A 15,047-nucleotide genomic window follows, 5' to 3' on the forward strand; every position below is an offset into this window, starting at 1 on the left:
TGCATTGATCAAAGAGATTTAAATAAAGCTCTGAAACGCCTGCATCACCCTATCCATACCATAGAGGCAGTGGGCGCACAAATGCCTAACTTCACAGTCTTTTCTGCCCTGGATGTGAAATGCTCCTCTAGGCAGATAACGCTTGGCAGATAACGCTGAGGTGTTCCAGAGTGCAGTAGAGCAGATCTTTGCTGGATACCCCTGTGCTGTTGACGACATAATCACTGGTGGAAGAGATATGAAAGAGCATTAACAGAATCTCAGAACGGTACTCAACCGTGCGAGGGAAGTCAAACTGGGACTTAACCCCCTAAAGTGCAAATCCTACTCAAAGAAGTCTGTTATGTTGGACATGTTTTCACAGGCAAAGGCTTAAAGCCTGATCCAGTGAAGACCAAAGCAATTAATGAGATGCCCACACATTAGAAAACGTCACAGCTCCAAATCTAAACTGATCATCAGCCATTAGTCACAATCCTAAACAAGCCCATACAGTCAGCTCCAGACTGCAGCGCATGATGCCGAGACTGCAAAAGTACAACTTCCAGATGGTGTACACAAAAGGCTTGCAGATGGCTGAACAGTCCTGTCAGCTGGCTGGCAGTTCTTACATTAGATGATCTGGGAGAGTTTGCAAGCCAAAACTCCACGTATGAACACTAAGGCGTAGAAGATGGACTGTTTAAAAATGCTATTGCTATTCATGGAAACTACATGTAACTTGATGATGACAAAGTGAAATGCTGATTATGTTCTTACCAGTGAAAGATTTTCAGGTTTGAAGTGAATAATTATTTTCAAGCTATAATGCTATAAACTAGAATCTATTGTTAATGTATTATGCTGAAGATGTTGTTAGTCATTTATACAGTCCTAAGCCAAAGAAAGAACATCTCACTAGTGTTATTGTAGAACGGGGGTTTCCCATAACTGTTAGAAGCAAATAGTGCACTGCGCATGCACCAGTAAAAATGTCTAAGACAGGACTGTGCAGGTGTTGTGCCCAAAAGTGATTGTCTGCCAGAAAGTGATTGCCGTCCGCGGGAGCGCGCGCAGCTGCTTAAAGCTGCAGCGCCCGGATTACTTGCGTTGCCAGCTACTTCCGTGCCACTGATAAAACGTGGGGAAAAAAAACAACAACAGAAAAAAAACATTTATGCCTTTGTTATCAGGCAAGGGTATGCATTTATGGAACTTTAATGTTTCTTGTAACCGAATTGTGACGCTTATCAGAAGGTTGCTTTCAGTGTGTAGCGCTGTCACGATGGACTACACGCATCACGATGGAATAATTAATGCCTACAGGTTTAGTATGTCTACTCTCGTTGTTCATATTTGTTATAAGACTCTCGAATAGTAGTTAAAACAATAAAGACCTATTGTGCCAGTATCACCATGACTCTTTCTTGTTTGTTCAGAATAACGACTGAGAACATGGCATTTTAGCGCTACCAAAAAGTGATTGTGGCCTACAACTTGTAACTGAAACAATATTTCGGCTTCAAACTTGTTGGATATATTCCAGAAGGGTTACATGTGATATATTATATCCCAAAAACTCTCCAAGAACTGCTGAATAACTTGTACAGGAACAATAAAACTGATAATATGCAATTTCCAACCTGCCAAAAAGTGATTGTGGACTATAACTTGTCACTGAAATACTATTTCTGCTTCAGACTTGGCAGATGACATTCAGAAGGGTCATATGTCAAATATTACATCTCAAACAGTTCCTTAGAACTGCTGGATAACGTTTAAAGGAATATTAACATTGATAATATGCCATTTTCAGCCTTCCAAAAAGTGATTGTGGACTATAACTTGTCAATGAAATACTATTTCTGCTTCAAACTTGGTGGATGTCATTCAGAAGGGTCATATGTCAAATATTACATCTCAAACAGTCCCTCAGAACTGCTGAATAACCTTTAAGAGAACAATAAAACTGATAAAATGCCATTTTCAGCCTGCCAAAAAGTGATTGCCGCCTATATCTTGTCACTGAAACAATATTTCTGCTTCAAACTTGCTGCATATCGTTCTGAAGGCTCATATGTGACATATTATATCTCAAACAGTCCATTAGAACTGCTGAATAACCATTAAGGGAACAATAAAACTCATAATACGCCACTTACAACCTGCCAAAAAGTGATTGCCGCCTATATCTTGTCACTGAAACAATATTTCTGCTTCAAACTTGTTGGGTATCATCAAGAAGGGTTAAATGTGACACACAGGAGCCCAAACATTCCCTTAGAACTGCTGAATAACTTTTAAAAGAACATTAATACCGATAATATGTCATTTTCAACCTGTGCATAAAACGTCAAATTTCAAAAATGTTGTAATTCAAAAATAATACAAAAAAAGGATAATGGCCAAATGGAAACAGGTGGGAGGAGATCTGCTTAAACACATTAGGAACACTAAGTAATAGGAAAGAGAAAACAAACGGTAATAAAAATGTCATTCCAATACAGCACTTATTAATTGAAATGAAAACCAAAAACGAATAACAATTACATCCAATTAAAGAAGAAACCACCAGTTAAAATAAACTAACAAATAGACCAGAAACAGGGGGTATAGTGGAAGCTCAACACCAGTAAACCATGGAACAACATACATATTAATTCTTTGCATACAGTAACTATGCTAACATGTTAGGAAACACAAACTAATTGAATAATCCTACAAACAAATTGCAATCAAAGCTGAACTATAATGTTGTGAACAACACAGAAACACACACAGCAACACGAACATAAATTAATGAATTAATAAACAAATAAAAAAACCAATAAATATTATAGGAGACAACGATACAAAACAAGAAACAATTCAAATCCCTAGAAAAACTGATAGCGACCCTAACTTTCTGACCAGCATGCTTCACAAACAAATGGGGTTTTTTTTTGCTCTTGCGGGGCTTCTTGGCACAGCTCCTGTGGTACCAACATGGGTAAATGTTGCAGCCAATATGAATTAGACAAAACAAGGTAACACGAGTATTTTGTTAAAAGTGTTATATAAATAAGTATGCAAATAACAATCTTGCAAAATACTCAGATCATGAAGCAGTCCACCATTCATAATCACTTTTTGGTAGCGCTAAAATGCCATGTTCTCAGTCGTTATTCTGAACAAACAAGAAAGAGTCATGGTGATACTGGCACAATAGGTCTTTATTGTTTTAACTACTATTCGACAGTCTTATAACAAATATGAACAACGAGAGTAGACATACTAAACCTGTAGGCATTAATTATTCCATCGTGATGCGTGTAGTCATTCGTGACAGCGCTACACACTGAAAGCAACCTTCTGATAAGCGTCACAATTCGGTTACAAGAAACATTAAAGTTCCATAAATGCATACCTTTGCCTAATAACAAAAGCATAAATGTGTTTTTTTCTGTTGTTGTTTTTTCCCCCACGTTTTATCAGTTGCACGGAAGTAGCTGGCAACGCAAGTAATCCGGGCGCTGCAGCTTTAAGCAGCTGCGCGCGCTCCCGCGGACGGCAATCACTTTCTGGCAGACAATCACTTTTGGGCACAACACCTGTTCCCCAGCCCTGAGTCAAGCTGTTTGCATGCAATGTCTCCTCAGTTACAGTAAATGCTTACAAGGACTCACGAATCCAGCGTCTTTACTAAACATCAAACAGTTAGAATAACAATATTAAGAATCAGTCAAATATAATGATGAATTAAATGGCTTTATAAAAGCCCAGAACATTGTTTAGTGAAATTACTTAATACGTAATTTAAAAAATGTATTGTATTGTGAAAGCATCAGACTTCCGGTTCAATCCGAAAGTAAAGGTGGATTCGTTGTGGGAAGGGCGATAAACTAGTGCAAGGTGAAGGAGGTCTGTTCATCTGTTTTCTTCCTCTCGGTCACTTTAATCTGGTTCTTCGGTCTGTCAGATTAAACTGGAGTCGTCCAGGAGGATGAGGATAACCGTGCTGCTTGTCTCCCTCCTGCTCGGTAACATCACCTTTAATCCTCTTTCTGTTTCTGTCAGTTTGATCAGTCAACAGTTGAAATACTCACTTGGCGCACACACGCACCGGGTGTGGCGCTTCTTCATGTCCAAGAGCGAGTTGACGTTTTTTCACCACAGTAACAACTTGAGATTACTCAGATATAACTTGTTAAAATGCCAGTATGAAGTTAAGAACATGAAGTCGTCCGTGTGAGCATCTGTATCAGTTCTTACTGGCTGCTTTCAGCTCTCTCCCGTGTGCGTGTTTTCTTACGTTTTTCATTCTTTCCTCAATACCTCTCTGTCTCTCTGTCATCCCTCTCCCTCACTTACAGTTGGGTAAATATTTAAATTCCACCGCTTTTCACAGAGATATCAACACAGATATAACTGATAGCTCAGGTGGACGCAGGACTCGCGCAGGGCTGCTCTGCGTTCAAATATGGGTTGTTCACTTGGGCAGAGTGTAGAAGAACAAAACATGATCTGCGTCGCACGCATCCGCATTACACAGTAACTGTGTCATTTGGGTAAATACGCACATACACATGCCAATGTACTGGTATTGTGCAGTGTCATACTGGGTATTTATTAAAGTCGGTAGCCTATTATGTACTGAAAGAGTACACATTAATGTAAGACACGTCCGAGTCCTATTAATTGTTGCATTTTGGCAGACATTTCAGTTTTGTATGGTGCAGGTCTGAGAGAAGAAGAAATATACACTACATGAAAGTAAGATGTGGTGTTGCAGAGCTGAATGACTGCATTTGTGTTCATTATGGACTTTTTGGTTATTTTTTGTTAACATGACTAAAATCCTGCCAGCCCACTTTGTACTGGGTTTCCCCTGCCGCTGTGAAACTGGCTACCCCAGGTCATCAATAATCATCAATGCTGTTGAAACCTGACCTACTGAATTGTACTTTGCTTCTCTTACTTGACAGATGTTGATGATGTACATGCAGTGACACATTTATTAGGCTACTTGAAAATATATTTCATTAAATTATAATGCATGTGGAACATTATGATATTAGGCAGAAGACTTGGTCCTGAACAGACTGTGTTCTCTGTATGTCAGTATATAGCATAGCATTAGTTTATTAATGTTTATTAAATTAATTGTATTTATATTTATAATCAATAACTAACATTTCTGTTCATCTAAAGGTCACAAAAGAAAATGCATGAACATCAGAGAATCGCTGTATATTGACTAATAGTACTTACTGTCATGTCACCCTGCAGCTCTGAGGCAGGAAATTTCCTTATTTTACTTGATTTACACACCCTGTGCTCCTCCTGCATGTTTTTACATGTGCTGACAGAGTTTTCACACAGTGTGTATACCTCTGAGGATTTAAGCTATAGTTATATTGAATAAGTGACATTGTCATGGTCCTCCATCTTTGAGTTATGGACCTTAGAGTTCTGTTTGTTGTTGACTAATTCCTGCTTGATTCATAGTTTGTATATTGTTATGTTTTTTCAGTTTTGTTTTTAGTAGATATTTTCTAGCTTATTTCTATAGGTTCTGTCTTAGTTTTGTAATCTAGTTTTGCAATTCTGGTTCAGTTCAGCTGTATCTACTTTTCCACTTGTTTTTTAAACATTAAAATAATTCATTTAAATTCTGTCCTATTTATATACCACTAGTTCAGAACAACAGTCACCTCAAGGAGCTTAATATTATAAAGAACCTACAGTATTAGAATCAAAACCTCAACAGTCAGATGATCCCCTATGACCAGCACTTGGTGACTGTGTGAAAGAAGAAAAACAACAACAAAAAATGGAGAGAAAAGACAAAGGGTAATGATATCCTGTGGTGGTGTATAAATGCACGGGGAATGAAAACAATGGGAAAGGAGAAAAAATGCATCATGGGAAGCCTCCAGCAGCCTGAGCTCATAACTAAGGAATGATTCAGTGTCACCTGATCCACCCCTAACTATGGCAAAACTCAGATCTTCTTTCAGAAACTGATTTCCAGTCTGTTTTTTAGCCTCAGGAACTCAGGACAGAAGTTCACCCACTACCGTTTTCTTTTTGTAGTTTCTTAAATTTCAGAATAGAAACAGGAAAGCTGGACTTTCTTTTCATGTGTTTGCACAACTGAGCTACAGATAATTGTACACCGGCTCACATTGTTTGTTTATTATGGAACTCAGACTGATTTAACCTCTTTCTGCATCCTCAGTTTCCCAGTATGCCTCAGGAGTCGAGGTGTATGAGGGGGAGGAGTCTGTCCTTCTGCTCTGCCAGCTTCCTGTTCCATCTGAAGAGGGTGTAGTTGTGTGGGGACGCGATGACCTGAATCCTTCAATCATCCATGTTCGCACAGAGGAAGGTGATGATCCTACAGAGCAAAATAAACAATACATCAACAGAACATCCATTCAGAAGGACGCCCTGAAGACCGGAGACCTCAGCCTCACTCTGAGAAAACCTACATTCTCTGACAGCGGAATCTACACCTGCAGCGTACGCAAGCTTGGAAAAAAACAGAACCAGACTGAAGTGCAACTAAAGGTCAAAGGTCAGTGCTGTAGATTCCCCTTAGAGAGTGACCAGAGAGAAAAGTGACCATCCAACATTACAAAGATGAAAGGCTTTCAGGAACGGTCAACATAACCAGAGAAGATCAAAGGCTACGTTCACACTGCAGGTCTTAATGCTCAATTCCGATTTTTTGATCAAATCCAATTTTTTTTGACTGGTTGTTCACACTACAAATAAAATGTGACAGCAAACACGCTCTAGTTTAAACCATTCACGGCCCTCAATGCACAAAAGAAGACGTCACACACAACGCGCTCTGTTTAGACCCAGACCAAACAGTATTGTTTGACTGATTGCCTTAATATAAAGACTTGTTTCGGACTTTATGTTTCTCAGTTTTGCTTTAAGTTATAAAGTTATTTTGTTTCTTACATTTGGCCTAATAATGATCCTTATTGCTGTTTTAGAGAGGAGCGGTGCTTCAAAGGATAGTTGCAGATTTCTGTCAGAATCTGCAGATTATACAGTACAAATAAAATGTTCACGTTTCTCCAACGTTGTCTTCCCAACAGTTTCATTAACAGCTACACTGGATGGCCAGGAAGCGTTCACGATGTCTTGCCAGGCGCTGATAATTGGCGTCTGTCTTGTGTCAGTGATGTAAAAGGCAGATTTAATGCGACATGACCATTCAAACAGCAGACGCTTTCTAAAACATCAGATATGTATCGGATTTAGTACCACATACGAAAGTGACCCAGATCGGATTTGAAAATATCGGATTTGTGCTGTTCAAACTGTCATACCATGACTGGATATGGGTCACATGGGGCCAGAAAAGTCGGATTTGATGCGCTTTTGCCTGCAGTGTGAACCTAGCCAAAGTCAGACTTCTGTTTAAAAATGATAAACCAACATATAACTGTGATTTCATCAGCAGAAATCATTATAAAAATAATCAAAATAAGATTTAAAAATCTTAAATCCATTTGAAGCAGAGGTCATACTAGAATTCATTTCAATTAGCATTGTTATTAACAATTAATTTATATTAATTATAAATGAATTCTTCAAAACATTCAGCATCATGTTCAGGTTGTGTTTGTGTTCATTACAGAGCGTCCTCCTCCTCCTCCAATCTGGCCCAAAGTTCTCCCAGCGGTCCTGGTTCCGGTGCTTGTCCTGGCTATTGCCATTAGTGTTTTCATGTGTCTTGTATATCAAAGGATGAAGAAAACAGCAGGTGGGTGTAGTAGTGTGTGAGTGGGTGGGTGGGTGGCCCTTTATAGATCACCATAGTAACAAATACTGAATACCTGGCCTGCTCCTAAAGGAGCGGTGCTTACAGTTTCAGTTTTACATTTGATGTCACTGAGCTAAGTTTCTACAGTTTCTCCAACTACTACATGTTCTGACTGGAAATAAAAAATAAGATAATTTTTTTTCTATTTTCTCCAGAAATCCTTTTGGAAAAGTATTATTGATAACTTGACAGAGTAAACCTATAACACACCTGTCTCTGTTGGACAGGTGTGTTATAAAGATGTGTGGTATGAATCTGTATCTGTCCTTCTGGCAGCAGAGCTGAATCAGCCTGAGCAGCATTTCTTCTGCCTGTCCAGCAGTGGTGTGTGGTGACACTTATAGGGAGACTACCAGAAATGATGCTTCTTGCACTTCTTGGCTTCAGAATTGTAAAATATTATTACCTTTATAGTTGTCATGTAATTATTTATTTAATTTTGATTTATTTAAAACCATTTCTTTCAGAAAAGTAACAATAAAACACAATGAAAACACCCCAATACACATAAAATTGTATAAAAAGGACATCAATTATCAAAAGTAAATGTACTATGGCTTAAACTCTTTACATTCATGGAAATAAGTGATTCCTAATAGATGTTTTTTTGAAAGATGGCGCCTGCATCTGTTCAACTTACCAGTTTTATTAAACAGTGTTGCTGAGATGGTAACAGAGAAGTGAAAGAGCCAAACGCAGGTTGCCTCAAACACTTCTCCTCCATCAGGCTCCCAGTAAAGACCCAAAACATGTGTGTGCAATCAACCAGAAAAAAGCTACTGACCTCTCAATGTCATTAAATCACATTTCTCTCAATGAAGACCCCCAATGCAGGATTTAAACCTCATGTTAAAAGAACAAAAAGAAAGGTATTGTAACCTTTATTAAAGTCAAATTCAACGAGCATTGAAATCCAAAAAGCCAAAAGAAGTCCAAAAGAACATGAGGGTAAAAAAAAACAATGAACAAAACAAGGATAAGAAACCTGAGGAGGACAATACAGAAACTCTGACAAAAGACAAAGGTATGCTGGAGCTATGTATACATACAGATACAATGAGGACTAATTAGGGTAAAGTGGAAACACCTGAGTGGAGTTTGTATATTCTTGTTGTGCCATCTGAGTTCTCTGTGTGGATATTCCTGGCATCTCAAACCTGCCAAATGAAAAATTAAAGGCAACCCCTTGTGAGTGAGAGAATATCCAGAAGTAGCTTCGTCTCATTTCTAATGTTTTTAAATCAGTGTTGATGTCTTGTGCAGTTTCCTCTTTCTATACCTCTGTGAAACCTCTCAATTATCTTTTGTCTGAATAGTGGAACACAAAATAACTTGACTTAATGACAATTATTCCTCAATCAGTCTCCAAAAGTCGATTCTGTTCATCTGGACGTAGCGTTTTGTGGGAGAAACGTTTCGTCACTCATCCAAGTGACTTCTTCAGTCTCAGCTGACTGAAACCAGCCCACTGAATAAACAGTGGGCTGGGAGGGCAGTTCCTTAATCATAATCATGCAAATTCTCATGACTTGCAGCCATTCCCCAACTCTCTGTGAATAGTACTCATGGCCATTGATCAGTGGTCTTTGATCAGTGGTTGTTAATCAATGGTCGTTATGCAACTGTACTGATTATAAGATTTGGGGAAACCTGCAGTCAGCCTAGACTGAAGAAGTCACTTGGATGAGTGACGAAACGTTTCTCCCACAAAACGCTACGTCCAGATGAACCGAATCAACTTTTGGAGATTTACTTTCCTAGATGATTGAGAATGCATCAAGACATTCCTCAATCAGATTTTTAAAAAGATTTTAAACACTGATTTTCGTCTCAACTATACTTCAAATGTTTGTTTTTAATGTGATTTACAGTTTCTGTTTGGCACAGCTCATGTTCTGCTCTGTTCCCTCAGTCTGCCAGCTCAAAGTTGTTGATGTGACAGAGGGGGCAGAGTCTGTCCTGCTACCCTTCATATCCAAAAAACTGAAGAATACGGAGACCACCAAAGTGGAGTGGAAACATATCCAAGAAGACGAAATGAAGGTCGTGCATGAGAAGGATCGGAAAAATCCAGACGTGTCTCACACAGGCCGCACAGAGATGAAGAAAGATCCATGGAAGACAGGAAACGCCAGCCTAACTTTGTCAAGACCTCGCTCTGAAGATGGAGGTGTTTACATATGCACCATGTATGACACGAATGGAAAGGCCCTGAAACAGAAAGTAGTGGCACTCTGGGTCAAAGGTCAGTATTAGAGGATGTGAGCTTGAAAGATCCTGATGATGTCTTAGTGTGTTAACTTGCTTTGTTTCAAAGAAACATCTACAGTCATATTTGAGAATATTACTGAGTTGTCTATGAAGGTCTGTCTTCACATAAAAAAACTTTGAAGAACTGATGAGTTATACAGGAAATGAACAGCAGTGTGAGAGACAGAAGGATGCAGGCTATCAAGAATCTTAGAACCTGTGTAGTAAACTACAAAAGTGGCAAGTGACAGCAGTTGTGAGCTGTGTTGATGCAACAGGCAGTTACATTTGTAGGGAAGAGCACATCAGGTTACAAAATGGGTTACCTCATAGCATTTCAGAATGGTTTGCAGTTGCATTTGTGCAGATTTCCCACTGAAGCATTAATCTCCAGTAATAGTGAAGAAGTGGGAAGAGTTTATTACAGATGAAATCATAGAGAATAAAACTACAGTCCTAAGTTATAACTATATTTAGTACAAAGTAATTGTTTTCAGCAGAGATGTTTTCAGGAAACAGGAAAAACAGCTCTGAATGTGAGTGTCTATTATCCTCTGTCCTTCATACTAACTGTATGCAGTCATTTGATCTTGGTCTTGGTCAGGACTCTGCTTTGCTCAGGATCTGACCTGATGCTGTGTTTCTCCTTTACAGAGGGCTGGCTGAAAACCATCAGAAGCTTCTTCCCGTGTGCTAGACAGAACAATTATGTCATCTGAATCAAAAGGCAAAGGTGAATCTGTTCACTATGCAGTCAATGTGATTTATCTCCTGACAAAGCTTTTCCAAATGAAATTCACAGGAATGAGTGTCATTACCAAATGAAAAGTCACATTGACAAATATGTGTGTTTGTGAGCTCTCAAATGTCTGTTTCAGTCAGTTTGAACACTTGACACATGCACTCAGCACAACCTGAACTAATATTCAGATTGTCTGTGCACACTTTAAACTAAAGTTATGCATAGAGAGGTGAGAGCAGTAAAGTGTTTTTTTAGAACATTTTTAAATACATTTAAGATTTATTTCATTTATTTGGGAATAAAATAGAAAAATTCTAAAAATGTTAGCTATCTAACATTGACAAAGGTAAACAGTTACTTTGATGACAGATGTCTGTACTAACTGATACTGTAGTGTTTAACTATTTTAACTTTGATTTCGATTTACTGAAGGTTACCTGTGGGGTTCAACAGGGTTCAGTGCTGGACCCCAAACAGTTTATACTGGACATGCATGAATCGTATCTAAATTACTAAAACTTTATTTGCTGTAATGTATCATCAGTTATAGTCATTTATTTTTCTCTGGGAAAAGTTTAGAACAGTGCCTGAATGCAGTGGAAAAAAATGTTGCGACAGATACATCACCACTAAATTACAGCAAAATAAAATGTATAATAATTAGTAACTAGTCAATAGTAGCTGTTATAAATTATTACGAGTGTGTACCACTATGTAAGTTTTAAAAACATGGTGCTAAAAAAATATGAAAGTGAATCAAGACTTTCATTGTTCATAAAAAAGTATATTTTTGTGTGTGTTTATTTCTGTATGTTTGTTGTTATTTATTCTTTCAAAATTATTTTACTTTTTTTGTTATGTTTTCCTTTGGTCTTAGTTTCGTTTATTTAGGATATACTGCATGTAAAAAGTGTAGTTGGAACATGCTGTAGCTTCAGCCTTCAACTTTAAGACTAAAATCTCCAATTCATTTTTTGTCATTTATTTATTGGTATAGCATCTCTTGGTTGTTTTTGTTAGTTAGGGTACTCTTTGTATAACAGATGTTTGAAGCTGTTCTGGAGTTTCAGAGCTGTTGTAGATCATACATAAAATATGCGTGTGTGTGTTCAGACTGTTTGTCAATGGCGAGACTCTCAGGGAAACATACAAATTGGACTCTGCTTTCTATAGAGAGTCCAATTTGTATGTCCAATTTGTGCAACTCCTGAAACTCAGGACTGAGCCTGCAAAACATTGAATTTGAAACCAGGGTTGTACCTTTATCTGTTGTCAGGTACAATGCAGTGCTCTCTGCCGATGCTCGTGCACATAAGGTCTTGGTGTGGATTTTATTGTCATTCCTTGAAAAGAGAACTGGTAGAGTTCCTTCTTTCATTTTTCAGCAGTCACAACAAAGTAACTAAAAGTGCCTGTTACAAGTATTTTTTGTAGAGCAGAAGTTGTCCCTGTTGATTCTGATTATTTGTGCCATAACAGTGGTATAAACAGGAAATTATTGAAACCAACTGTGAATTCAATGAGATGAACTGTTACAGAAAAAAACAATAACAATGTAATGTTTACTTTATCTCATCTCTCTTTAATCCTAAGTCTGCTCATCCTCACTTACTAGCTAGCTTTTTTTGTTTAACATTTGCTATCAGCTGTGGCATGATACTTAAACTGAAACAGGAACGTGTATCCCAGACACTGACAGATCCCATCTTGTGCACAGTGTATTCCATTTTTAATGGAATATCTTTTGAGGACAACCAAACTCTATTACCAGAGTCATAGGTACAGGCCATGGTCCTAAGGTGATGTTTGCTTTGGTCTGCAGTCCTGAGTAGAGCTATTCAAGTATCAACACTACCATAGACCAGTGTCTATGGTAGTGTTGAAGAAGATGCTGCACTTGGGAATCCCATTTACAAGTTAAACTCTGATTAGTTTAGAGAGTGATTGAAAAAAGGCACAAGAATATAGAATTTTACAAAAAACTGTGAAAACCCCACTCCTGTCCCTGCATCAGATGCATCTAGTTCTTCATTAAATTCACATGGGCTCTTGTTGACCTTTAAGTAAAAATTTGTAACACAACACTGCATAAGTGCTTGCAGTAGTGGCGTCGGAACCGCGACCAGGACCTTGAATTTTCATGCAACGTGCATGGTGTGTATTGTGCTCTTATTGGTTTTCAGCTAATAGCTCCTTGAGAATAACATTTTAGGTGCAAAAAATATTTTATGTCAGTCCAGTTGTATTGTTAGTTTTTGTAATATAGATTCAGAAATGGGAACAAATTGTGTACTTTTGCAACATGCTGCCATTGTAGTAAAGTGCCTAAAGATACAGATTTGCTAAGTTGATTCACAGGTCAGTGTTAAGTGGTTTAACGAACAAACAAAAAACATAATTCTGAAAGCAGTCAGGTAAAATAACTGGATTGAAAGTGCACGGAAATGCCAATATAAGGCCATGCATTCATTTCCAAGGCAATGAAAGAGCTTCACAGAGCCTAGAGAACTATTGCTTCAAACTACTTTATAAAACTGTACGACAGTCTTTCTCCTGGGTAGCAAAATATGATGAAATAAGTGTGATTTAAGACTCTTGCACAATGTTTATTTACAACAATCTCGATATACTCTTTTAATACAGAATATCCTCAACTGTACAAGTTATCTTTTGTATGAAATGTTCTGATTGTACTCTGTGACCATAGTGGGTAGATCATTTCTGTTTGTACTTATTCTTGGTTAAAAGCCTTTCTGACTCTGTATTACTCTGTATTGATTGACCCCTTTGCAAAGGAGAATAAAACCTCACAAAGACAACTTGTTTTGTGTGCATTTCAATTTATTTTAGATTTCCTGAACAAGGTTAAGATTTTCCTTCAGAAAACACCCCAACTTAAAATTTATCACTGACAACATTCAGTCATACTGTCAGAATTTCTGTTACTGAAACTTTGGTGATTTATTTGTTGGATTTATTTGTGGATAAATGAGTTCAATAACAGCCAGAAAGACAATATTTCATTTGGTGACACCGATCCCACTCCACGGTTTGCTACGCACGTGATCCGAAGATTCGAAAAAGAAAAAAAAGTTTGTGTATGGTGCGCATGGTCAGTCTGTCAAGCGGTAGTTATGGTCAGCGCTAGTGGTCCAAGTAGCGGAGCAGAGGAGTTTGCGGCATTTAAGCAGCACTTTGTTGCTCAGTTCGACCGGGCTAAAGCTATTACAAAAGCTAATGGAGTGTTTAGCTGCAGAGGGAGGCCGTCATCTGTTGTGCAAAACAAGGTGTTTAAACTGTGATGAACGTGCTTGAGCCACGCTATGATATCTCGTTGCGCGTCCACTTCAGTGTGACAAGATCGTTTCAAGCATGTATGAGCAGGAGAAGTTTAAAGTTATGGCTGAACTGTCCCAGGCATCTTCTGTGCTCTAACTACAAAAGGGTGGCACTCCAGGGCAACGGAAAGCCACGTGACCGTGACCGCTCGTTATATCACAGCAGAGTGGTAGATACAAAGCCCTGCACTGTCCTATAGATTACATTAGATTAGATGAAACTTTATTTATCCCTCGGGTGGGTTCCTCCGGGAAATTCAGTTTCCAGTAGCACAGCACCCACAGAAGTTGCAACAATAAAATGTATATCTTGGCCCCAAGATATACATTCGTATATCATATATGTTCGTAATTTTGGTTCAAGTGAATTGATAAACTTTTTGAAGGCAATTGACTCACACAGTTGTGTAGATATCCCAGTCCCGTTGTCTCGGGATGCATCACGCTGCCTTACCTGGGGTTAGCTTCTGTTTCTGGGGATGAGGGTTGATGGTGCTCCCTAATCTTCTCAAGGTAAGCTAGGTTAGCCTTCTTGTGTGAGTTTTTCAAGTGCACTTTAAGGTTTGTGGGATTTTTTCCCTTAGAAACATCCCTTATAATTTGTCTCTTTCCACTACAAGACACTTGCTTTATCCAAAACATAGTCATATTCAAAGTAATCCCAAATTGGAAGCTGGCGCTTTCTTCCAACTTTTCCTGACATGATTCTGCGCGTGGACGGTGCAGCAACACAGACGACTCGACTAACGTACTGTCACCTGCTGGCATAATGAGACACAGCAAGAAAAAAACCTGGAAACTAAACTTCAATTTCACCCTTGACTGTTGTATGATACACACACATCAATGAAAACTAAACACATTTTTGCTATAAATTCAGTTAATTTTAGTTAGTTTTGTGAACACTGGTTAC

General features: G+C 38.4%; 1 protein-coding gene across 2 annotated transcripts; it reads left to right on the top strand.

The window, feature by feature from the left end:
* The first annotated feature begins 3,807 nt into the window (after nt 1-3,807).
* Nucleotides 3,808-13,615, top strand: LOC102076793 (myelin-oligodendrocyte glycoprotein). 2 transcript variants are annotated; one of them, XM_005465570.4, is made up of 5 exons: nt 3,810-3,998; nt 6,200-6,538; nt 7,619-7,744; nt 9,717-10,049; nt 10,709-13,615. In XM_005465570.4, exons 1-5 carry the CDS (start codon nt 3,962-3,964, stop codon nt 10,771-10,773), a joined length of 900 nt encoding a protein of 299 aa, XP_005465627.1. In that variant the 5' UTR covers nt 3,810-3,961; the 3' UTR covers nt 10,774-13,615. The 2 variants fall into 2 exon arrangements, with proteins under 2 accessions (XP_019203915.1, XP_005465627.1); XM_019348370.2 differs by lacking the exon at nt 7,619-7,744 and having other exon boundaries at nt 3,808-3,998.
* The last annotated feature ends 1,432 nt before the right edge of the window (nt 13,616-15,047 follow it).

This window comes from Oreochromis niloticus, linkage group LG18 (assembly GCF_001858045.2).
Source record: "Oreochromis niloticus isolate F11D_XX linkage group LG18, O_niloticus_UMD_NMBU, whole genome shotgun sequence".
In the NCBI taxonomy this organism is placed as follows: Eukaryota; Metazoa; Chordata; class Actinopteri; order Cichliformes; family Cichlidae; genus Oreochromis; species Oreochromis niloticus.